Here is a 26,639-nt window from a genome sequence, read left to right as displayed (position 1 = left end):
AATCAGATGTAGCACCGCTCACCAGTGGGGGTGGTCTGGCAAGTCCCGGCGCTGGATGAGCGGCGCTACATCTGTAATTGCAAGTACCAACCAGTGACGTGGGTGTTATATACCACCTCCACAGAGGATACACAGGACTTAAACCAATTCCCATGCCATTGTTTCTTCTATTTGCTTGCCTTTGTTCCTCTCTGGATTTTAACAGACCTCTCGGAGCCTGACCCAGCAAGTGTTCAGCAGGAGAAGGACAGATGTGGAAGGTAGGAGAAAGTGACCTGATAAGAGAATCCACCAATCTGGATTTGGTTCTACTTCACCAGGTGAGCACAGCATCATGGGGATTTGGTAGGTTTTTTATTTTAATTTTTTAAAAGCTTGTGCAGGTCAGATCCTGATGTTAGTCGCTGGCCCCGGCTAAGGTGTCAGAGACTCTGTCAAGGTACATTGTGGAACGCATCACCTGCCCTGCCCAACACCGCTCCTCTGTGGAACTTCCAGTGCGGTTTGGATTTCCCCCCGCATACTACTTCCCTATCACTGCTGTGTGGAACCCTCTGGAATAGTGTGAAGTAATCAGGCAGTAAAACACATATAGATGTGAAGGGCAGAATTAGCCTTTTATTTTACAGGATATAATACTACTTTTATTATGTTGCTGAATATATAAAAATATAATACAAAAAAACATGTTTTTATAAACACCTTTTTTCAATTTAATAATTTTTATTACAAATAAATTTACAGTAGGTTGTACTGTCTTTTTAATAAAATTTACCCGACCTGTAAGTGTAAGGGGGAGTTTACATAATGAGCTATTTCTATCTTCCAAATAGGGAAAGGGGGCAGTATATGCGGCGTTGTATAACCTTTCATGACATGAAATAACCAGTATTTAAAGGAGTCAACCCAACAGAGAGGAAGGGAAATGAATGGATCATCAGGAGGGTGCCCCCTAAGGCGAAGTATAGCGGACATATCCCAGTTCATAGTAAGGCCAGAAAATGTGTAACTTTTTAGACCATGTAAGACCACGGGCATGGCAATAGTATAATCCGGGAGAAAGACCAGCATGTCACCTGCATATAAAGCTACTGTATCAACACAATCGCCTAAAGTACGGCCGGTGGTATCAGGATGCACACGCAGTAGGCATAATATAGCTCTATAGCCAAAGCAAAAAGGGATAGGGATAAAGGGTATCCTTGTCTACTACCTCTGGACAAGAAAAATGAGGGCGAAAGAATCATTCACAGAGATATGAGCCGTAGGCTTGTGATATAGTAACAGTATACACCACTCCACTACATCGGAAGACCTCCCACAGGAAGAGCCACTCCACGGAGTCAAAGGCTGTTGCCGCGTATAGGGATACTATAACAGAGGAGGATTCCGTGAGCGTGCTGGAGATGGGAATATACCGTAGGTGTCTAATATTAACAGAGATTTCCTGCCCCAGCATAAAACTCATCTGGTCGGGATGTACTACCATTGCAATAACATGATTTAGTCGGACAGACAATATTTTGGCCAGAATTTTATCATCAGTTGGAATCGGCAAAATAGGACGATCGGCATCAGGAAAGTTGGGGTCTTTTTCAGCCTTCAGTATCACAATAATTATGACCTCTGACATAGAGGCAGGAAAAACTCCCAACATCATATAAATTATTGAAGAGATTGAATAACTGAGTAAATAAATTTTTCTTATATACCTCCAGTGTGATACCGTCAGAGCCAGGGGCACCAGGAAAAAATACTTTATAGCCTCCTCCAAAGTGAGGGGTTCTTCTTAAGGTGCCCATACACTAATAAGATTTATCTTCAGATCTGTCTGGTTGGAACAAAAACATGGTTATGGATGAGTGACAGTTTGTCAGTTTTCCAGCATTTCCAAGCAAATGGTCACCTGTCATTTGCTCTCATCCATTACCTGTTTTTTGTTCCAACCAGACAGATCTGCAGATAAATCTGCGTGTGTATGGCCACCTTAAAAAAGACTGGAATTTTCGAGGCAGACGAGGAAGGCCAGCAGCAGTCACAGAGATGACTACCTCAGCTAGGGCACAGGACAATCTAGAGCTGTAAATACATTTGCAAAATTTGAGAACGGTATCAGCAATATCAGGAATGGCAGTAACCAGTAACCCATATGCATTAATAAATTCAGAAACCCGCCATGGAGGGACAATCCGCATTAACTAAATGAGCCAGGTCGCTACCAGCCCTATCTGCATAAATATACTTGGAGTGTGATTTAAAGAGCAGCTGTCGGGTAACGATCAGTAAGATGAGCAGTCCAATCAGATTGGGCAGCCAACCCCTGGACCCAAGTTTCTAGATTCTAGAGAACGGCAAGCAGTCTCCAGCGCAAACTCCCATTATCCATAAAACATTTAAGCAGAGTCCCTCGGATAAAGGAACAGTACTATTGGCAAAGAAACCCTGCCAAGCAGCCTACAGCTCAGAACCCGCCCCATCTGTAGCAGCTAGGAAGGGTGCAATTTCCATAAGGACTGCTCTCTAGGGCCACAGACAACAGAAGAGGAGAGTGATCAGATATAACCTTGTTTTATATTCAACATCAGATAACTTGAGAAGCAGACAATCAGAAACTAATGTCAAGTCAATTGTAGGGAATGAGCAAAAGGAGGAAGAAAACCAGGAATTTTGCTGAATTTCACCCTTCAAGCATCTACCTAGCTCAGACTATCCACAAATCTACCAAATCCATCCCCACCCTGCACAGAGCTCGTCATAGGAGACTCACACCATGTATCAAAGACTAGTAAGAATGCTCGAAGCAATTGCTCTGAAAGCTAGTCTGCTACCTTGTTATTGTCTGTTTGTGCATGTGTGCGAGAGAAAGATGTAGTTTCACTCACTGCCAATAGATGGCAGTGTTTCGGAGACACAGGACGAAGAGGAAGCAGCGTGGCTGCACAGCATCTCCACACTGTAGAAGCATTTCCGGATGTCTTTTATTACACTCTTAATAGGGTTATTACATCTGAAATATTAAACACATTAACTATATGCTGAAAGGCATAATAATATATGGACTGTTGATCCATAGACAATTGTGTGTAAAAGGAATTGGTCTCTGATATAACTGGTTACCAACAACTACTATCCCTGCTATTATACTACGCAGGTTTGACATATACTAAATGTATACTTTACTCTCCACTCACCAAATATCCCATGTCGATTGTGCTGCGTGAAGCCTTTTGCCCAAAGGAGACTCAAGCTGGTCCCGTAACATCTGACATAAGCAATACTTTGTATTGGTATAATGATTATCGTACCGCACAGCCTGAATAGAAAAATATACAATAAAAATATTAATAAAGCCACAACTTTATATTTAATTAGAATTCTCTATGCGTCATTCACCAGGTTACAAGCTATTGTACACAGCACTGCACATGTAATTCTCACAGATGCCTATTGTTCTCTAACCATCTCATTCTCTTCTTCTCTCTTTTGTCTACTTGACTCTTTCTTCTGACCACTTCTATTTCTCTCTTTTCTGTCCTATATTTTATATGTTTCTGCCTCCTCCAGTTCCTGTTCCCATCATAATTTCCTCTTATTGCTCTGGTTTTAAAAAGATACAGATTTTGTCACACAGCTCCCAGTAATAAGTGCAAGCTCAGAGGTGTGTCATAACTATACTGCATCCTTATATGGGGCAGCTATATAAAAACTGTGCACTGCACTGCAGGGAACATCTATATACAAAATGTGCAATGCGTTGCAAAGGGTCAGCTTTATACAGAATACATTGCTCTGCAGGGGATCATATATGCAGACTGCAATATCCCACAAAAAAAGTGGATGATGTCATCAAAAAATGACGACATCAGAGTTCATCATTCCACATATTTTAGGATTCTCTCTCTTACGGCCAGTTGTAGAAGTAGGGAAAACAAGAATTTGGTACTCACCGATAATTCCTTTATTCCAAGTTCACAGAGGACACTGAAGTCTGTTTACATTGGGATAGGGTAAGTGTTACAGGAGTCAGCACTTTTTTTTTTTTTCAAGTGCGGCAGGCTCCTCCCATCTACCCCCTCCCATACTCCAGTCTTAGAAAAAACTGTGCCGGAGAGGAGACAGACAGACGGAGAAGACAGACAGAAGAAAAAACAGAAGAAAAAAACAGAAGAAAAAAACAGAAGAAAAAAACAACGTACAACGTATTCAAATCATACATAACTTACCAAAAAGAGCAGCGCTGGGTAGGAGTTCAGTGTCCCCTGTAACCTCGGAGAAAAGGAATTATTGGCGAGTACCAAATTCTTGTTTTCTCCTTCATTCACAGGGGACACTGAAGTCTGCTTACGTTGGGGACGTTCCAAAGCTACCCCCATGGGTGGGAGAGCGCTGAGAGTTCTGTATCACCGCACTACCAAATCGAGAAGCTGAGGTTGCAAAGGTGTCAAACCTGTAGAATTGTACAAAGGTCTGAGAGCTGGACTAGGTGGCAGCCCTACAAAGTTAAGGCATGGACACCTCGCGCAGCAGCCTAAGATGGACCAACTGAGCGAGTAAAATGTGCAGCAATTTCAGACGGTGGCCTTTTTGCGGAAGCTAAATGTGCTTGTTTCATCGGGAGGCAAATCCAGCAGCTGTCTAGAGGCTGGCCAGCCCTTCTTGGTTGCATCATAAAGGACGAACAGAGCGTCCGTCTTACGCAATTCTGCCGTTCTGTCCACACCTTACTACGTCTAAAGAGCTTGCATCCTCAGACAAGGTAGGAACCACTATGGGTTGATTAATGTGATATGCCAATACCACCTTTGGCAAAAAAATCTAACCGTGTTCTAAGCTCCGCACGGTTTTCATGAAAAACCAAATAGGGGAAACGACAAGAAAGAGCACTGAGCTCGGATACCAGTCAAGCAGAAGCCAATGCCAGCAAAAGTACCATTTTCCAAGTGAGTAGCTGCAAGTCTACAGACTCTAAAGGTTCAAAGGTTTCTTATTGCAAAAAAGAAAGTACCACTGGGAGATCCCAAGGCTCCGTTGGGGCCACTGCCGGAGACGGAATATAGAGATCTCCTTTAAGGAAGGTTTAAACCTCCGGTAGTAAGGCTAAACTCTGGTAGAAAAACACTGACAAGGCTGAATCCGATGATTATGAGAAGAATTCACTTTCTTATGAGCTTTCAGCAACATGGGAATGACAGAAGTTGAAATACCTCAACTTTTCAACAGCATGGTTTCAAAAGCCACGCTGTGAAACGCAGATGCGGTTAGTCAGGGTAAACGAACGGTCCTTGTAGAAGAAGGTCCTCTTGAAGTGGAAGGTGCCAAGGATCATCCACAAAGAGGTTCAGAAGGTCTGGATTCCTGAGCTGACCACTGTCCTTGGAACTGGTAACCTAGAAGAACCGCACCCCAGCCTCTGAGGCTGGCGTTAGTTTTCAGAATGGTCCAATAATGTGATGCAAAACGGTGACCCTCCAACAGCTTCGCCGTGTTGAGCCACCATTGGAGCGACAGTCGATTTTTGTGCGCCAGCGTCACCTGTTTAGCTAAAAAGGTCTAATTGGAAAGTTTGGGAATTAAAACGTCCAAAAGACAGGGCCTCGAAAGAAGCCACTAGTTTTCCCAGTAGTCGTATACAAAGGTGTACCAAAACCAACCAGTTTCCTGTAACATTTTCCTGACCAGCTCCTGTATGGATTTGCTCTTTTCCAGTGGCAGAAAAACCTTGTTCTGTACTGTATTTATGAGGAGTCCTAGAAACACCAGTCTTGGATGAGAAATTGACAAGTCCAATCCTGCTGGAGTTGTTCCGAGGAGGGTGTCATTATCAGCAGGTCGTCTAAATAGGGAATTATGGCAATTTCTTGAAGACCATGCAGGCCATTATCTTCGTAAAAATCCTTGGTGCTAAAGATAGGCCTAATGGAAGGGCCTGAATTTGAAAATGTAGATCGCGAACCGCAGATCTCAGACATCTTTGATGTTCCTGAATATGAACATGCAAATACACGTCTTTTATGTCCAGGGATAGTAAGAATTACAGTGGTTCCAGACTTGCAATTACTAAACGAATAGATTATATCTTGAATCTGTGGTACAAGATATACTTGTTAAGGGTTTTGAGATTTAGAATTGGTCGTGCAGATCCATCTGGTTTTGGAAGGACAAAAAGATTTGAATAGAACTGGCCCGGAGGAACTTGTATTAGCTTGGCCTGCAAGAGAGTATTTATAGCTGTCTTGTTTTACTCTTTCGACTGAAAGTCCTGTAGTAAAGAACCAGTGTGGAGGAAAGTCAAATTCCAAACCGTACCCACAGATCTTTAGAATGTAAGCTCTCACGGGCAGGGCCCTCTCTCTTCATGTGCCTTTCTTAGAATATATAAACCACTGCCACCCTGATAATTGCTTCAGTGTCCTGTCCCCTGATGCAACTATCTGTATTAACCATGTACTTGTCCTAATCTGTCTTGTAATGTCATTTTGTTTTGTGTTTGCTCATAACTATGCTCTGTACAGCGCTGCGGAATTTGTATGCGCTATATAAGAAACTGTTAATAAATAAATAAATAAATAAATAAATAATTTCTCGAACTCAATTGTCGTTGCAAGTCTGTAACCACTGTTACCGGAAAACCAACGGACGTGCTCCCACTCTGGGGACCCCATCATGCCAAAGGTTTTCCGTGGGCTCAACCTTTGGATGACGGGAAGCTGTGGTGGAAGACAAGGAGAAAGAGGGCAGATTTCTGCCTCTACCTCTGTTTGATGTGGCAGATCCTCTGGGTTTTCCATTATATCTAGAGGACCCACGAAAGGATCGAAAAAGACTTACCTGAAAACTTCCTTTTTGCTGATGGCGCAGCCAAGGGTAAAAAGGTAGATTTCCCAACACTGGGCAATGAGTGTATCCATTCCCTGTTCAAACAGTACCACTCCAGCATACGGTAAAGATTCCACCGCCTTCTTGATCGCCACTTCAGCCTGCCAGGACCTGAGCCAAAGAGTATGCCTCACAGATATGGATGAGGTTGAGATTTTTGCCACCAATTCCGAGACGCCCCTGGAAGCTTTTCCAAGGTTCACTGGAGATTCCTTAATATGTTCCGCTAATGGAATCAATTGTTTGAAGACCTTTGGTAAGTTCTTCCGCCCATACCTCCATTGCTCTATTAACTTAAGTGCTCACTAAAGCAGGTTTAATTAGCCCATACACGCTCTGTTTTGTACTTTTAAAGTACACATCGTATCGGATCGCATGCCTTGTGCATGCAATGCGATCCGATGTGTACCTAGTACAAAAAGTATGTGCAGCACATACTTTTTGTACCATACCACGTGATGCGCGGGAGCGGGCATCGCATAGTACAGAACGGAGCCGTTCTACAACTAACCGTGTATGGGCTCCTTATGAAGAATGCATGCTATCACGTAATAGACTTAAGGGTAATTTCTAACCTATGGTTGGAGGGTTCCTTCAACGCCACTGCTACTGACATATCAGCTAGCGGAGGATTTTCCCACCTGGCACGTGATTCTTGTGGAAAAGGGTAGTCAATACTGAACCTTTTGGACATTTGGATTTTGTTTTATCAGAAGTCTTCTATGCGTTCAGTTAAGGAGACCCCAATTTCTCAGAAATGGGAAAAGTATCCGGAGATTGGTTGCTCCTACTGAATAACGACACCTGAGCTGGAGGATCCTTGTCAGCAATATTAAGGGTCATACTTAATGCTCTAGTTAGGGCATCTATGCCCTGAGAATCCTCCTCCTCTAAATCCTCCACCAAAGGCAGATCCTGATCGGAGTCATGAACAAATTCCTCTTCCTCAAGGGCAATGTCCTCCTCAGAGTCATTAACCTGTAATAATGCTGGCTTAGCCCTCATTTTAGGCACGGCAGCTGATGGTGCTCTCTGTGAAGCTAGAACCTGCGCTGAATTAACTAAGGAGTCCACTGAATGGACCAGAGCTCTGGCCCAGGAGGGTTCTGCTGAACAAACAGAGGCAAAGTGATTATGAATCACCAGAGGATCACCACCCGCAGTGGCGACTGGACACATACAGGGGCTCCCACGATGCAGGCAGACAATGATTACCCTCTCTGCCTGTCCACTGTCCTAAAAAGTTAAAATGACAGCCTTCGGTAGGAGACCGAGTCCAATGGAACAGACTCCTCTGGCACTTCTTAGACTGGAGTCTGGGAGGGGGGATAGAAGGGAGGAGCCTGCCACACTTTTAAAATTGTAAAGTGCCGACTCCTGTTAACACTCACGCTATCCCGACGCAAGCAGACTTCAGTGTCCTCTGCGAATGAAGGAGAAAGAAAATGTGAATCTCATAATAGGTGCTGTAAGCGCTGGAGGATTCATTTTGAATATAAATATGCCATTTTAAAGTATTGATGCCTTTTCAAAGACAGTATACACCATAAGGGGGAAATTTTAAAAAGTATTAAATGTAAATGCTCCATGCTTCAAATAGTGATAAAATGGAGAGCAAAATATCAGATTATTACCTGGTAATATGTTTTCCTCTACTCCACCATGGCAGCCATTACAAATGGGTTCCTCCCCACTGGGTAGTGCTTCAGAAAGGGAAAAAAAGACACCAGCCCCTATAAGAAGGCCCCTCCTCCTGGCCTCAGTGTCTTTGCATTCTCCAGCTTTAAACAAAAAACATCATTAATCCGCATAACACGTTAAGTCATAACACATCGGGACGGGAATATATGCTGCCATGGTGGAGTAGAGGAAAACATATTACCAGGTAATAATCTGATATTTCCTCTACCTCCCCCATGGCAGCCATTACAAATGGGTAATACCCTAGCAGTTGATATATGGGAGGGCATACTCACGAAACCAGAGTTACTTCACTCCAGACTTCAAATTAAATAAGAAGGTACTGCTTCAGCCTCCTTCCTTAGATCACCGCGCTAAGGACGCTTCTCCCGACCTTAGCATCTGATGACGACATCACATCCACACGATAGTATGAATGGATGACCACCCGGCTGCTTTGCACAACTCCAATACTGAGGCAGATCCTTTCTCTGCCCAGGAAGATGCAACCGCCCTTGTAGAATGGGCCTTCAGACCCACTGGAGGCTCTCTTTGCCTCATCTGATATGCTCTGCAGATACAGGCCTTGATCCATCTAGCCAATGTGGCTTTTGATGCAGCTTGACTCTTGTTTACTCCTTCCGTTAAAACGAATAAATTCTTCGACTTCCGGATGCTTTTCGTATTCTGTACGTAAATCTTCAGCGCTCTCACAACATCTAATCTGTGTAATCGCTCTTCTTTCACATTTGACGGATTGGCACAAAAAGAAGGTAGGATTATATCCTGGTTGATGTGAAAGTCTGATACAACTTTAGGTAAAAATTCAGGGTTAGTTCGCAGCACTACCCTGTCTTCAAAAAAATTCAAAAAGGGCTCCTCTGCCCAGAGTGCCTGCAATTCTGACACCCTCCTTGCGGAGGTTATTGCCACTAAAAAACTGACTTTCCAGGAAAGTAATTTAAGTGTAGCCTCTTGTAGCGGCTCGAACGGTGCTTTCGTCAAAACTCCTAAAACTAAATTTAAGTCCCACGGTGCCACTGGCGACCTAAATCTTGGTTTGATCCTTTTCGCAGCCTGGACAAACCTGCGTATGTATCTGTTCTCTGCCAGATCCCAATCTAACATTGCTCCCAATGCTGATATTTGTACCTTCAAAGTACTTACTGCTAAGTCCAGTTGTAAACCTGCCTGAAGAAATCCAAGTACTGAAGCAACTTTACTCGGTATTTGTTGGTTTGAACTACACCAGGACAAGTATCTCTTCCACACTCGATAATATATTTTGGATGTCGATTGTTTTCTTGCTTTAAGCAAAGTGTTGATCACTGAATCACAGAAACCTTTAGATTTTAATGTAGCGGCCTTGGACTAGGAGATCGGGCCATTCGGGCAGGAACCATGGTCCGTCCACTGCCATTTGCATCACTGTAGCAAACCACGCCCTCCTTGGCCAATACGGAAGTATCGCTATCACTTCCGTCTCCTCTCTCTGTATCTTTCTCAGTAGGCGCGGAATAACTGGAATCGGCGGGAAGACATACGCTCTGGACATGTTCCACTCTGCTGTCAGGGCATCTACCTGCTCCGCTTGTGGATCTCTGAACCTTGAGAAGTACCTTGGGACTTTTTTGTTGCGACATGTGGCCATAAGATCCACCTGTGGCCACCCCCATTTCTCTACGATCATGTTGAACAGGCTGTCGTTGAGCGCCCACTCGCCCGGTAGGCACTCTGTTCTGCTTAATGAGTCCGCAACCAGATTGTCTTTCCCTGCCAGGAAGACTGCCGAAATGCTGTGTACATGACACTCTGCCCATTCCAACAACTGGGATGTTATCTCCATGAGACGTTGACTTCTCGTCCCGCCTTCACGGTTTATGTACGAGACTACCGCCCGATTGTCTGATCTTATGTTTAGGTCTCTGGCTATCAGCAGATCCTGGAACTCCTGACACGCCATGACCACCGCCTTCATTTCCCTGAGATTGGAATGTGCGGCTTGCCACCTTGGAGACCACAGTCCCTGTGCAATGGACTGACCGCATGTCGCTCCCCAGCCTCCTTGGCTGGCATCTGTTGTTACCGTGACCTGGTTGACTACTCCAAACGATTTTCCTGCTTCTAGTCGTTCCACTAGGCCAAATCTGACTTTGCGGCTCTTGTTAATATTATCTTCTGAGTAAGATCTTTGCTGTTCTTGTTCCATTGTGACAGGAAGCAACTTTGGAATTTCCTTGTGTGGAACCTTGCCCATGGTACTGTCTCTAATGCAGCCGCCATCAATCCCAGTATCTCCATGCAGTCTTGGGATGACACGACTGATCTCCTCATAATTAATCTTACTTGGTGTACCAATTTCTCTCTTCTGGTCTCCGTGAGAGACACTCTCATGTTTTGAGTATCTATTGATACCCCCAAGTATGTAATCTTTTGAACTGGCATCAGTTGACTCTTCTTTACGTTGATCAGCCATCCATGATGTTCCAGACATTTGAGCACTAACTCTGTGTGTTCCCTTACCAGATCTTCTGAATCTGCAACAATTAAAATATCGTCGAGATAGGGCCAGAGTTTTACTCCCTCCTGTCTCAGCTTTGCTATGATCACAATCAGCACCTTTGAGAAAGTTTGCGGGGAAGTCGACAGGCCGAAGGGAAGAGTCACGAATTGATAAGTGACCCCTTGCAGACGGAACCTGAGAAACTTGTGATGGTTTGCGTAGATGGGTATATGTAGATAGGCGTCTTTTAGATCTATGGACGTCATGTAATCCCCGCGTTTTAAGTCTGGGATTATCGATCTCACCGACTCCATCTTGAACGTTCGGCTTAACACAAACTTGTTCAAGCGCCTTAAGTCTAGGATGGTTCGAAAACCTCCTGACGCCCTTTTTTACCACGAAGAAGCGAGAAAACCATCCCTGCTTCACTTGCTTCTTCGGAACTACTTCGACAACTCCTTGTCTTAGCATTTCTTCCAGACTTGAAAATAGCGCCTGTCTCTCCCCCATGTCGCTGGGTACTGGAGACTCCACAAAGAGATTTCCTGGAAGTCTCATAAATTCTATTCGATATCCGGACTGAATTATTTCCAGAACCCACCTGTCCGTGGTGGATTCTCGCCAAGCTTGGTAAAACTGTTTGAGCCTGGCGCCAACTCTCTGTATGACGGCGTCATTGTTGCTCCTTTTGGAAAGGAGCCTTCCCTTCTCTCCCTCTTTGGGCATGAAAGGACGCCCGAGACATCCAGTTTCCTCTCCTATAGGCCCTTCCCGGCCTAGAAGCCCTGGAATCTCTGTATTCCTGATGCTGGAATCTATTAAATTTTGCTGGAACATTCTTTATGACAGCTTTATCCTGGGGCAACCAGACTGATTTGCCCCCCGAGATTTTAGTAATTAGTTCAACAAGCTGTTTTCCAAACAGATACTCCCCTTGGAATGGTAGGGATAGCAATTTATTTTTCGACTGCACGTCAGCCGCCCATGGTTTCAACCAAAGGGTCCGATGTGTCGCCGTTGCAGTGGCTCCTGCTCTAGCTGATAGGCATATGGAGTCCATAGTTGCCTCACACATAAACTCTACAGCCAATTGAACATCTTGGACTGTTTTAATAAGTTCGGACCTCTTAATTCCGTCCAAAATGTCCGCCTCTAATTGCTGGCACCGGCCTCGCATTACACGAGAGGTAACAGCCATAGCAGCCGCTGGCTTCAGGGATGCCTTTGCCGTAATGTACTGCTTTTTCAGACCCAGCTCAATCCTACGCTCCATAGGGTCTTTGAAGATATCGACATCTTTCAAGGGAAGTGTAGTCTTCTTTGACAGTCTAGAGATAGCTGCGTCAACCTTTGGCGCCTCTTCCCATGTCGACACCTGATCCTTGTCGAATGGGTACATTTTTGTTACTCTGGTGGAAACAGCCACCCTCTTATCCGGGTGTTTCCACTCCTCAGCAATGATAGCTTTCAAAGTCTGAGACAAGGGAAAACATTTCCCCTTCCTTTTCTTATCCTCGAACAACAGTTCTTGTAAATTAAGGTCCTCTTATTGATCCTCAATATTGAGGGCCTTATGGATAAGCTCTAACAGATTATTGATCATATCAGGATCAAAGTCCTCTGACTTATCCTGAGGTATGTCTTGATCCTCATCCGGATCCTGACCCAGCATCTGCGCACAGGTTATATGTCCTCCACAGAGTCATCCGACTCGTCACTTAGGACCACATGCTTCCTTTTTCCAGACATTTTACTCAGGTATTCTTTTGTAACAAAAAGTCCCTGCTAATGCTGTTTTCAGCATATCCACTAGGTTCGTCATTTGAGCCATGGGTAGAGGCTGAGGGGCCTTACACTCCTCACAGAGGCTGCCCACATGCTTTTCAGGTAAAGTTTTATCGCATGAAAAACATTTAGGTGAGTGCATTCTCCTGTGTTTGGCTTTACTCTCCTTTTCCTTGCTGGTCTCAGACCTGCAACAGCCCAAACACCATGTTTCATACATTTTCCAAATCAATGCACCATCACCTGAACACCACAAAAGAAAACAATTCCATAACCAAAACGACCAAAAACCAAAACCAAAAGGGACCAATAACAAAAACCAAAACCAAAAGACCAAAAAAATAAAAATCACCAAAAATCACACAGTTTGTGGCTTACCCTGATTTCTTAGCTGCCTGCCGATTTTTTTCTTCCATATTAAAGCCAGCGGTGCGCCCTGACGCTAAATTGAAATAACAATTAAGTCCCCTGCACAGTCAGAAAAAGCCAGCAACACACAAGCATTGATTGCTGCACATACCTGCTCCAATAATGACCACACCTGCATGCAATAATAGTAACACCTGAATGCCTCCTTGTTACAAACCAACTCCCTGCACAAAGAACAACTTAATAAAAACAAGGAATTTAACTCTGTGTGGCATGGAACTCAGGGCTGGAACCATGCCACACTTTAACTGAAATTAACACAAGAGTAATACTTTAAACAAGAAGAAAATCAGGCTCACCTACTGTAGAAAATAAGTTTTCCTCCTCAGCACAGCTACCAAGCCATTAAGCATGCTGCTATACACACAGGGACCCAGACGCCGGCTTACTTCCGCCCTTAATAGGACGGAGATGGCTTCACAAGCCAGCGCCGCGCACCGCCGCTGACGTCTGCCTGCTTTCACTGTGGATTAATGCAGGCCAAGCGTGCTGCGGCAACGCTATCCCGCGCCGCCATTAGCAACACGCCTGCAGACGCCGCCGCCTGTAGCTGCCCCCGGAGGGGTCCGCATGCGGCCAGGGAGATCACATACCTCCACAAAGGGCTCGGCCTGCCCTCCCTCACTGCTGGATTGCCGGAGCTGCCGCAGGGGGACACAATTTTTCCTCTACAGCCTCCAGGGTAAGCCACCTCTCACACACTACCCGAAAGGGAAAAAAAGACACTGAGGCCAGGAGGAGGGGCCTTCTTATAGGGGCTGGTGTCTTTTTTTCCCTTTCTGAAGCACTACCCAGTGGGGAGGAACCCATTTGTAATGGCTGCCATGGGGGAGGTAGAGGAAAAACCACCAATCAGCTCCTAACAGTCCTACTATAGACTGGGTTTAGAAAATGACAGCAAGGAGCTTATTAGCTGGTTGTCTATCACTCTCCACTTGATCACTTTTAAAGCTTAGTGCATGTGGCCCATGATGCTTTATGGTTCAAATAAAGGACACTAACTGTGCCTAACAAGTCATCTAACATCAAGAGACATCAAATTCATGCCCCACACGGGGAAGAATCTCCTGCTTCTCGTACAGTATCTATAGCTGCCTACTTAGAGGAAACTCATTTTCCTTCTCTGTTGGGAGAGGCAGCTGTTGAACTTGACACAGATCGCGAATGGCACGTGCCAGGGCTGTCCTTTGTCGCGAGGGCCATTCGTCAGAATGTGAATATACAGGGGACGTACATGGGTGGCAAGGTATACAAGTTAGCCCTGTTCACGGACGATATTCTTGCAGTGATCTCTTGACTTCTGTAACAAACCTTCCAGGGGAATTTCGTTGTTTTAGAAATCTCTCTAATTGTGAGGATAACTTGGATAAGTCGATAGCTTTGAATTTAACATCAGACAAATTTTCAGGTCCTTCATCTCCCCCCTTTAAATGGCATCCCACTCAACTGAAATATTTGGGAGTTACTTTGCATAGGGATCTTAGATTGACCATTCTACTTTCCCCACTCTACTTGCCCAGCTACGCTCAGACCTCTGTAATCGGGGTGGGAATACGATTTCATGGTTGGGTAGGATAGGAGTCATTAAGACATCTACCTTCTCCAGACTCTTCCCACTGCCATACCATGCTCTTGATTTAATGCCCTGGAAAGGAACGATACAGGTTTTATCTGGGCAGGACGTCAACCTAGGTTCAAACATGACATTCTATACAGGAAAAATATCTGCGGGGGGACTCAGCTCCCACATTTCCTATCGTACTATCATGCTGTGCTCCTTATGTGAATTGTTGTTTGGACCCACGAATTCGATAGGAAACAGTGTGTAGATATTGAACTCCCTCTTTTAACTTCTAGATCACCTTGGCTTTTTAACATCCTGTACAACATCCACTTGCGGGACCCACATTTACAGGTTGGAGTCGTCTTCATTCCCAGACCTTTATTTCGTCCCCAATTTCCCTGCTTCTGCCTCAATTTGGAAATCCCTGGTTTCCACCAGGTACTAAGTCACAGTCCTTTAGGTCTTTCCTTTAGGTCTTGGAAAGACAATCGTATTCTAAGAAACAATCGTTTGATTCCCTGATATACAATCCAAATGGGAATTACCCAATAATGAAATCTGGAGATATCTCCAATCTAAGCATTTCCTTAGGAGCTTGCACTCTCTTGTGGAAGGCAGACGGTTGACTATTGCATTTGAAAACTTGTGCATCCAACCTTTTACCCGCGTCATCTCCTGTCTACAATTTACAAACATCTAGTCGGACACAAATTCTCCTCTAAACCTAAATTTATTAGGGATTGGTAAATAGAGTTTGGTGATCAGATTGTAGAGGGTAACTGGGAAGAAATTTCTTACAAACGTCTCATCAACAAATATTTTGAAACAGGAAACACACTATAAAGTCTTAAATCGCTGGTATCGCTGCCCTAGCATGCTGGCTAAAACATTCCCAGGAGTCCCTAATACCTGCAGGAGATGTGGAACAGTGGTTGGTACACTCATGTATATTTGGTGGGATTGCCCGTGCCTCCAGTCACTCTGGCAGAAGGAACAAGTCTCTTAGGTCAAGTTTCTGGCTTTTGAACCTAGAACATGCACCTCACTCACATTTTAAATCAACTCTAGTTCGGCATATTATAAGTGCCTCGAAGGCGTTGTGCATTGGAGGTCGACAGTGGTCCCAGTATGCTTGAGTGGTCTGCACGCTTCGATCATTATAGGACTATGGCGGATCTTTGTCTGCACTAGAAACGCAAAAGACAGCTTTCACCACCACCTGGTATCGTAGAAAGAAACGGAACATTCCAACTCTGGTAAAAAAGCAAAGGGTTCCCCTTTTTTGTACATCCTATTGTTTTCTCTTTTTGTTAGCGTATATTTTATTTGACTCTCGGCCAAGGGAGAGATTGACTCTTCATCTCTGTCTTTTTCTTTGTCCTTTATCTCTCTGTTTCTTCTCTCTCATATCTTGCCACTTTCCTTTTGCTTTACCTTTTTATTAGGCAAGTCCAATTTATATGGGTTACTGGAGTTAGTATTATGGTGTGTACACATGGGGAGATTCCTTTGCTAGACGACTTAATGGTGTGTTCACAGGGTACAATCCAGCATGAGATTTTGACTCTATACTGAATATTGCATCGGGATTGCATGCAGATCGCACAGGTTTTTTACCTTGCGATCACGATGCGCGCTCCCGGCACAGCACAAATTGAAACACAGATATACAGTGCAGCAATGACTGTATAGTGCAAATCTATGAATTGTATGTAACTAGTACAGAGTTAGCAAAGATTGCAAAGCAAGTCGAATAGCACAAGAATCTCATTGTGTGTACACACCATAAGATTTATGTGCTATACAATCTTTGCTATCTCTGTACTATTAACATACAATTCATGCAAACTACATTAGATTTGCACTATGTAGTCATTGCTGCCCTGTCTATCTGGGTTTCGATTTGTTCTGTCCCGGGAGCGCGCATCGGGATCGCAAGGTAAAAACCTGTGCAATCTGCATGCGATCCCGATGCGATTTGACTATATAGAAAAAAAGTCATGCTGGATTGTACCGTGTGTACACACACCATTAATTAACTATATTTGAAAAAGACACAAAGACAAAAAAACTCACATGTTTAATGTAATCACGCATGACCTCTTCTATAGGCAAGGAGCCCTCTCTCCTGAACAAGGAAGGATTCCACATGGCCGCCCGTGCGATCATTACAGATGAGGCAGCCGTCACTGATCGAAATGCTTCTATGTCTCCGAACTCTCGTATAAGCTCCTGCGAGCCTCCACTGAAAACAAAGAAGATGTTACAGAACAATGTAGATAGTGACGCCTTGCAAACAATGATCGTATACGAGATAGTCAATTATTGCTTAAACACCTGTGCGACATGCACTCCTCATTATATAGTTATAGTTACATAGTAGTTGAGGTTGAAAAAAGACTTAGGGGGGTATTCAATCTGGGTCACTATTTACGACGGGGGGGAAATAGCGGTGAACGCCTATTCAATGCTGTTTTTCCCGACAGCATTGAAGAGGCAGATCCACAGAATGGGCCCGACTTTAAAAGCAGTCGGGCCCGTTTTGTCGATTTTGGCCGTGAATTGTCGCGATTGCAGCCGAATATCGACAATCCATGGCCGTTTACGCAGACACGCCCCCTTTTCCTGATCAAAAAGTGGGACTTTGAATCGCACCTGGCGATCTGCGGTCGAGCAAAACGAAAACAGGCCAGGGTCATGGCTGTTGGGCCAGATATACACAAAGCTACTAAAAATAAGGCTGTTTCTGTATGCATATAGCTACATATAGCTTCAAATCCATTATATATACAGAGCAAGTACAGATAAAACCACTACTGGTATAAAGAAAAAAAGTTAACAAGGCAGCTACTGTAGGTGAAACAAGGTTGCTCTATTAGTTTACATGTCAGAACTGCAAAGCAAAAAAAGTATTTAAGGTTTATATGAACTTAGCAATAGGTTAGAATTTGGACTTACTTGGCAATAACAGGAATTGATATGGACTCGGATATTGCCTTGATAAAGTTGCAGTGAACAGGGTGTTGAGGCCGTTCCTCTTTCTTCCTTTGCAGGAGAGAAAAACCAATACAAAAAAACAAATTAGATAAAAACAGATTCAAATAAACAGCCTAATTATAATGAACTTCCCCGTTTACGCCTTTAACCGTGCGGGATAACTAATGTTATATTTTAATAGATCGGACTTTTAGGAACCCGGCGATACCAAATATGTTTATTTTTTTTATTTTTTATTTATTTTTATTTGTGAAATGGGGAAAGGGGGGTGATTTGAACTTTTAATATTTTTTAATTTTTTTTTTTTTTTAAACTTTTTTTTTTTTTTTTTTTTTTACTTTTACTACAAGGCCCCCTAGTGTACTTGACCACTAGGGGGCGCGATCGCCTGTACTAGGTTCAGCCATAGAGCTCTATGGCTGAACATAGTGATTTTCAGCACTTCCTATTACATCCTGCCTCAGGCAGGATGTAATAGGAATGCTGACATGGCCAGCACAGGGGTCTACATTAGACCCCTGGCTGCCATGGCAACCGATCGGCACCCTCCGATCTCGCCGCGGGGGGCCCCGATCGGCGCCGGAGGGGGGCGCCCCCCCTCCGATCAGCTATTAAAGCACTGCGGGCGCTTTGCCCGCGGTGCTTAAAGGGTTAAACGGCCACGATCGGCGAACTCGCCGCTCGTGGCCGTGAGAGCAGGTACCTGGCTGTAATATACAGCCATTACCTGCTCTCTTTCAAGCCAGCTCACTCCGTGAGCTGGCTTGATTCCCCCGCAACCGACATATGACGTACATGTACGTCATATGTCGGGAAGGGGTTAAAACTCTGATCCTGAATCTTCCATGTATGAATCTCTGACACAAATCTCTCAGTGTGTGTGGACTCATTATCTGAGAGATTCAGTTTAAGGGAAATCTCTCTGTGTGTGGAGCCCTTATGACACCTTTTTTTTTAGCTCATTAACACTGTGATCAAACAAGGAGTTTTGTGGTTTTCAGGGTCATATTTGCACAGGGGCAATCATAACCACTGCAACCCTATAACAGCGACAGACTAGGGAATAAGGATCTTTACAAGGTACCCATTACCTCAGGGAAATCAGATTGTCTGCACGAGCCTGGGGAGTAATGCCCCTCCTTGAGTGATACCTGGTCAAAAACATGGGCGAAGCTCTATTTTGAAGAGTTACCACTGAGAACGAAAGTGGTGGGCTGATCAGGACTGGGTTTCATTTTAGGTCCGAGACCTCTAACTCAATGTAAAAGTCCAGAGTTAAATAGTTACCACTTCTATGTGTAGCAAAACAAAACAAATAACTTGTTTGAGGTCCAGAGCATTCATTGGTGCACAGACATTTAACTCCCTAAAGGCCCCCATACACAACAACGATATATCTGATGCTGAAATTGGATGCAATTTCCCTTGACCTCCCCCTGGACCTCCCCAGGAATTATTCCAGACTATTTGGTACTTTGGTGTCATTTTTTGCATAAGATATATCTCATGCAATTGATCAAGCTGAGCTGGCGGAATCGGCCGCTGGGGAGTTCCGTCGGTACCAGGCTCGTGCCCCCTTCCTGGTGGAAGCTGGCGGTTCGATCGCAAGCCCCAGCCTGAATGAGAGGGTCTCCATCTGTAATTTGCTTATTTTTAGGTTCCACAAACGTGTGTCCAAATCTCAAAGAGACTGTTGGAGACTTAACAATACGAAGGAGTAGTGGGGAAAAAAAGCAATAAATGATTTACACTTTATTCTCTTAACCAGCTCAGCGATGTCATAAAGTCTGTATTACAATATCTCATGTCGCACAGTTGTCACACATGTCAATGAGGCAAACTTTGATAGATACCAACAAAGTTCCATTTCCCTACATAAATAGTCATCCATATTAATTATATTATGACCTTACATTATGTCTAGAGGCCCCTCTGGCATTAAGAGACACAAGCCACTGTATGCCATACAAGTACAACGGGCCGGCTTTACATGGAAGTAGAAGGAATAGAGGGAGACTAGAGGGCAGAATTGGTCTAATATGCTAGAAAGTAAAAGCTCTACCTTCCATGAACAGCGATAGCTGCAACTCCAGTGCTCTCAATCAGCTTCGCCAGACTCACGGTTTCTTCCAGCTGAAAGATGATGAATTTAACAGATCAGGAAAAACCGTAAGAAAAAAAATGCACAAAACAGAAATAATGGCACATTTAGGGTGAGCTGTACTAAGCCTTGAAAAGTGATAAAATGAAGAGTGATAAACCACCAACCAATCAGCTCCTACCTGTTATTTTTCATACACAGCCTGTAACAAGACAGGTAGGAGCTGATTGGCTGGCTGTTTATCACTCTCCATTTTATCACTTTTCAAGCTTAGTACATCTGGCCCTTAGGGTGGTATTCAATCCCCGGCACTATTTCCGAATGGGGAAATAGCGGCGGGCGCCTATTCAATGCTGTCTTGCCTGAGGCAGATCAACAGAACAGGCCCGACTTTAAAAGCTGTTCGGCCCGCTTTACCGATAGCGGCCGTGAATTGTTGAAATCATGGCCGAATCTCGACAATCCACGGCCGTTTACACAGACACGCCCCCCGTTTCACTGATCGGCAGGCGGGACATTGAATCCCGCCTGGTGATATGCTGGCAAGCAAAACAAAACCAAAAAGAAAGGACCAGGGTCACGGCTGTCGGGATGGATTGACAGTCATGACCTGGGATTGAATAACCCCCTTAGTATCAAAGCCAACAATTACAGATGAAATGATACTCTATACATTATGTGGGGGGAGGTTAGAATCAGACAGTAACAGTAGTTTTGTGAAACATCTCTCTCATTCGGAAATATTCAACCTACAATGGAAGCAGGCACCTGCTGGAGATGCACTGGGGTAGTCTCTGCTAGTGAAGTGACTCTGGTGAGGAATGACGCCCTGCTAGTAGTGGATGGAAGTCACACACAGGCATAGGTTGTGCGCACTGTATTAAGCCTTAGAGGATGGTGCCACAGAGGGGGTATGGGTGGACATTGCTGAGAGGTAACTAAATTTAAATACAGGTAGAGTCTCCCTTGTCCAAAATGCTCGGGCCCAGGAGCATTTCGGATTGGGGATTTTTTCGGATTTTTAATATCATTTGTTTCTTCATACTCACCGGGTCCCTCTGTGTCCATCTTTCAATGATGCATTGTGCGATTGCGACAGTGAAATCGCCGGCGCACCCCCACAATGCATCATTGGGACCAGGAATGCCTTGAAAGATGGACACCGAGGATCACCTGGCGACCAGGTGAGTATAAAATCAGTTCTTCTAGCTGCTGGGAGGGCGAAAAATTACATATTCCAAAAACCGTAGGTTTCGGTTTGTGTCCAAATTTTAAAGAGCCTGTTGGAGACTTAACAATACTAAGGAGTAGTGGGGGGGGGGGGTGTGTGCAATACATTATTTACACTTTATTCTCTTAACCAGCTCAGCACTGTCACAAATTCTGCATTACACATCCTCATACATACCGTGGTTACCGGATACTCAACCTGTACTTACAGCATCTATGCCTTTTATAATAAGACACAATAAAATGGGGCCTTTACACCCTTGCTACGGTTTGAACATCCTGCTGCTGTGTACCCTGAATATATTTAGTTCGTTTATATAGCACTACAAAATCACAGCACTGTACAGGAAAAATAGGACAGCGTCCATATAACAAACAAACCCAACAAGCAAAGCTCAGAACATTCAAGAAGCATAATTGCAATAAAACCAAGAAGTAATGCACATGCGCAAAACATAACCAGCAAGGTATAAAACACCACAAGGAATCGCACGGAGCGGACACGAGGAATAAAACAACAATGATTCGGTGGGAGTGCGCAAGGGAAGTTCTGGCTTCTAAGGATTTACATATTAACAAGGAAAGACCAGACTGAGACACGGTATGGGAGATAACATGGAGTGAGGATGTAAACAGATCTAGTGCCAGATGGAGAGTGGTAAACAGCCAGCCAATCAGCTTCTACCTGCCATGTCAGCAGGAGCTGATTGGTTGATGATTTATCAGTCTCCATTTTATCGCTTTTGAAGCTTAGTGGCCCCCAGTCTGGGTGAGCAAAACTGGTATTGGATTGGAGAAAGCTATAAGCTTAAATGAACAGGTGGATTTAGAACGAGCAGATGACGCATTGGTAAATGGTGTGTAGGATTGTCTTGGAAGTGAAAGTACAGATATATCCTCATACATCTTTGCTAAAGTAACCACAAGTACATGAAGGGAAAAGGGAAGTGGGATGGAGAACGCACCAGTCTTATTGAGCACTATGTTATATTGATTAATATTTGTGGTCTAATTGGTATATTTTGGGACTACTGACTACATGAGTACCATCTCACAATCGGTCACCACGCCCTTTAGATATATTCTAGGGTTCAGTGTGACAGTCAGTGGTGCACCCCTGTCAGTTCCCTGATTGGACAAAAGTGCCGATAAAAGGGCAGTCAGGGGGACTAGACAGGACACACACAATCAACTTTGAGAAAGCTGAGGCGAAACGTACGTCAGAGAGCGGCAGGTCACGTGGTGCACTCACGTGACCGCAACCTAAACCAGTCCAGAGAAGCTCCCCATTGAACCAGACGCAGCAGTAAGACACAGCGGAAGAGACTGATCCTGCCGGCGGGAGAGGTAACAGGGGGACGCCAGGAGTACCTCGCGTCATTGCGAGTAAACACTGGCGGCCCGCTGCTAAGAGCCGGGGCTAGAGACACCCGTCCATAGGGGTGAGCGGCAGCGCTAACGGGCGACACCCGGCGGTCACGCACAATCTGTTATCAAATGTGCGGGCGCATGGGGTTTTGTCCATTACACTATGCCCAAAAGATAGATTACCTTACAACTGGGCGGGATCCCCTAAAACCAGGGAATGAGTCACTGAAGGATATCAAGTAGCTACATGACCTTCTAACAGACAAACACTGTAACCATATTATATGTAAAAGCATTGCAACTGTTTGTATACTATACAAATGTATCATCTTCTGTGTGGTAAATCAGAGATTTAGAAACTACATGTAGTTAAAAGGAAATACTTTTCTGCATATTGTCTTGTGAACTGTGCCTGAAATATTAAACAAGTACATGGTTCTGTTTGGTAGGAGAATAATTTTTCCTTTTGGGGAAGGCAATTAATCAATATTGTCTGGAAGCAAATTAAGGCTGGTAATTGTTTAATCAATAATTAATTGACAATATCTGGAATTAAATAAACACTGGTAAAAATCTTTTATTCAGAGAATTAACATTGTTCTGAATTAAATTAATACGGGTGATTTTTTCATTCACCAATTGACTATTATTGTCTGTAATCAATACTGATAATTTTTAAGCAGAAGTTAATTGACATTATGTGGAATTTAATTGATGCTGGTAATAAGTAACACTGTTTGGAACTGAGCCAATGCGGATAATCTTCTACTTTTGAGATCATTTTATGACAAGTATGTGGTGGTATATTCTTAAGCATTGACAGTGATAACTTGTATCTTAGTTAATTCCACCATATTTGCAAAGGAACAACAATGAAATTAGTAGTTAAGAGCTGTTGACTTTTTGAATAATAGATAGGTCTAGAAGAATAGAGGTATTACAGATAGAGAAATTATTGCATAATATGTGAAAAAGAAAAATAGACCAAAAGGTACAGAGTGGATAGGATTTATACTCCTTATATGCTCTAAAACTGTACTGGATTCCTTTTTCTCCCCTCATGACCGATATGAGAGCCGACCATTAGCAAGAAATGTATCCTGCAATGCTAATGTAGTATCAGGAGCACCTTGCAAGAATTGCCGGCACTGGAATCGGTCACCTGACTTTCCATAGGTCAAAACCCGGGTGGACCCCACTCTCTCATTTTCCCTCCACTGTTTATCTCAAGAGGGAGAAAAGCAGAAGTGGAGTTCCGCTGACAGGGGTGACCACTGCTATCTGTGTAGTGAAAAATCCTCCTTTTCTCCCATATGTCAACATTTCATAGCGAACTAAATAACCAACTGTGACCCATTGGTGATACCCTGCAATGCCTAATATGGCAACAGGGATGCCGGGGATAATCACAGTGGTATGATAGTTGGCTATCTCATCTACCTCAGTCATAACCCTGGGACAATACACTCTCTCATTCCCCTTCCTCTGCCCCCAATGGCATGAAGGGTGAACAGCAGAGGTAATAAAGGTCCAGAAGGGCTGACTATCTACTATTCCATCTTTTGCTTAAAAAATTTTTGATAATTTTTTTTTTATAACATAATTTGTGGTGAAATAAGATTTATACCCAATGAGAGTGTGTAAAAGTGATGACCAATGATTTGACCACACAACCAACCCGAGTTAATGGGTAAAAAGTGGCTGGATATATGACGGTCTTTTTATCACACTTTTTCTCATAGAAATTCTTTACAAATATTGTTCGTAGATATCTCTTAAAGAGATCTTGTACATAGATTTTTTCCATGCGTAGTGAATTACAGATTCGCAATTCTCCATAAAAAGAATTGTCAAATAACTGTATTCGAATATGCAAAACATGGATAGTTTAAATCACTTATAATTTCGCGGTGTGTAATAAATAAGTAAGAGGTCCTTAATTTTAATGAAGATCAAAATAAAAGTTAAATATTAATAAATAGTCATAGCACACATAATATTTTGGGACGCAAGGGTGCCCCCAAACAGAGTTTTCTTTCTTTCTCTTGTTCTCTCTTGAACTAACAGTCACAAAGTAACCACAAGGTCAGGTCTGGTAAGACTAAGCTAGTGTCAATCTCAAATAGAAGACATTGGGCCTTATTTTAGTTCACTCTTTCTGACAAAATCCTTCTTAGATGGGCAAAACCATGTGCACTGCAGGTGGGGCAGATGTTACTTGTGCAGATAAAATTAGATGTGGGTGGGGTTTTACTTCAAAGTGAGATCTATATTGCAGTGTAAAAATAAAGCAGCCAGTATTTTCCCTTCACAGAAACAAAATAACTCACCCAAATCTAATTCTCTCTGCACATTTTACATCTGCCCCCCCCTGCAGTGCACATGGTTTTGTCCATCTAAGAAGGATTTTGTCAGAAAGAGTTAACCAAAATAAGGCCCAATGAGACTAGGATGCAACAGGAGACTGTGCTAAACAATCTGCATACAACAGGGCTACGATGCTGTTCTCCAGGTCAAGTTACTTTGTGCTCCATACTCAGGGGCGGCATTTACTAAGAGGAGAGTCTATTTCACATTGGATGTTGCTGTGGGCAACCAATCAGAATCTAGTTATTATTTATTTAGCACCCTCTAGTAGATAATAGACTTTTATCTTAGTAAATTTCCCCCTCAGACTCAGTCACACGCAGTTATTTAACAAACAGTCCCCTTAGTGTGTCACATCGCGGTTTTTAGCACAATAAGACCCCTAAAGCTGGTGGAGTTGCACAGGACTTGTCAGCTCACTTTTGACAGGCATCGCCCCCTGTTTCACAAACTGAGGCTAGATGAATGAGGACACACCTGTAAGACGTAGTCAAAGCACTGCTCACTGACAACAGTAGAGACGACTTTAGGAATTGTTAAGTGAGATCTATATATAAAAGGCTAAATACTCCTCACCTCTGAGGTGAAGTACCGCCAATGACCACTAGAGGCCACTCAACAGACCAAATTGCTCCTCAACAGAAAGTGTAAGCTAAATGATCGGTTTCAAACTTGGGGTAAAAAGATTGAATTGCACGGGTTACATCAGTGGTAGCCAACCCTAGCCCTCGAGAGCTACCAACAGTTCACATTTTCCAGACAACCTAGCTGCTGCACAGCTGCACTCATTAATCACTGACACATTTTAAAAGATCCACAGCTCACAGCTGGAGCTAATTAGCTCACTTGTGATTCCGTGAGGAGACCTGCAACACATGCACTGTTGGTAGCTCTCGAGGACTAGGGTTGGCTACCCCAGGGCTAGATGGTTTAAGGGCTCCAGGTGCCTAAGTTGGGGGTAGGTTATACAGGGGGGGGGGGGGGGGGGGGGTTGGGGTAGGTTTGCTTCGGGAATCAGTTTACTTTTTATTTTGGGGAGTTGGGCATATATTTTTTTATTCTAAGTTAACTTGGTCACTGCAAAATATAATAAGCGATCTCTACTTAGCGGGAGGATGCGGTTTACCCCAGTCCGCAATCAATATTTCACTATACATTCTATAATACTTTCGGCTTGGTCATGCCCAAATGGCGCCTTCGGAGAATGAAGTACCATGAATGTTTCCTGGAGATATTCTATATCCATGTGATATACGAACCTTGGTCATCCACATAGACTGTATAGTTATACTGTGCTTTCTCCTGATTGTTTTGCAGTTTTTCATTGTTGCCCTAACTACCCTCCTATATGTATGGGGTGTTTGTCGTTTTTGTTTTATGTAAAAATCTCAATAAAAATGATTGGGAAAAAAAAGATTGAATTGGAAATGTTGAAACCAGGTCTATTACCTTAGTACTATAAATAAAGCAGTGAAAACTCAGCGGGACAGGACAATGATCTTACCGTAGGAAGAATACGTATCTTACAGGTCACCGGTTTAGAAATACCATTTACCAAAGTTTTCAGTATCTGTGGAAGAAAATATTCAGGTAACTCCACATATGTTTTAGAATCCTGTTGATACATACCATTTATCTGGGATCTAGTCACATCTGATCATAATGCATTCTGAACATAAAAAAATCATAGTGGACACTTGAAAAAAAAAAGGAGATTTATTTTCTTAACTGAAATCCGT

The 26,639-nt window shown here is 43.6% G+C and overlaps 1 protein-coding gene across 1 annotated transcript in view; it reads right to left on the bottom strand.

The window, feature by feature from the left end:
* Nucleotides 1-26,639, bottom strand: part of DUS2 (dihydrouridine synthase 2) — a 67,613-nt gene that overhangs the window by 17,208 nt on the left and 23,766 nt on the right. Inside the window, exons 8-12 of the mRNA XM_083165181.1 lie at nt 26,405-26,470; nt 19,897-19,967; nt 17,796-17,882; nt 16,914-17,082; nt 3,192-3,313 (exon numbers count right to left, since the gene is read on the bottom strand). Coding sequence (XP_083021307.1) covers nt 3,192-3,313; nt 16,914-17,082; nt 17,796-17,882; nt 19,897-19,967; nt 26,405-26,470 — 515 coding nt within the window. The remainder of the gene's footprint in view (nt 1-3,191; nt 3,314-16,913; nt 17,083-17,795; nt 17,883-19,896; nt 19,968-26,404; nt 26,471-26,639) is intronic.

This window comes from Crinia signifera, chromosome 11 (genome assembly GCF_055691185.1).
Source record: "Crinia signifera chromosome 11, ASM5569118v1, whole genome shotgun sequence".
Lineage (NCBI taxonomy): Eukaryota > Metazoa > Chordata > Amphibia > Anura > Myobatrachidae > Crinia > Crinia signifera.
Note: the sequence above shows the minus strand (reverse complement) of the source record. Positions and strands in the feature narration are given on the sequence as shown.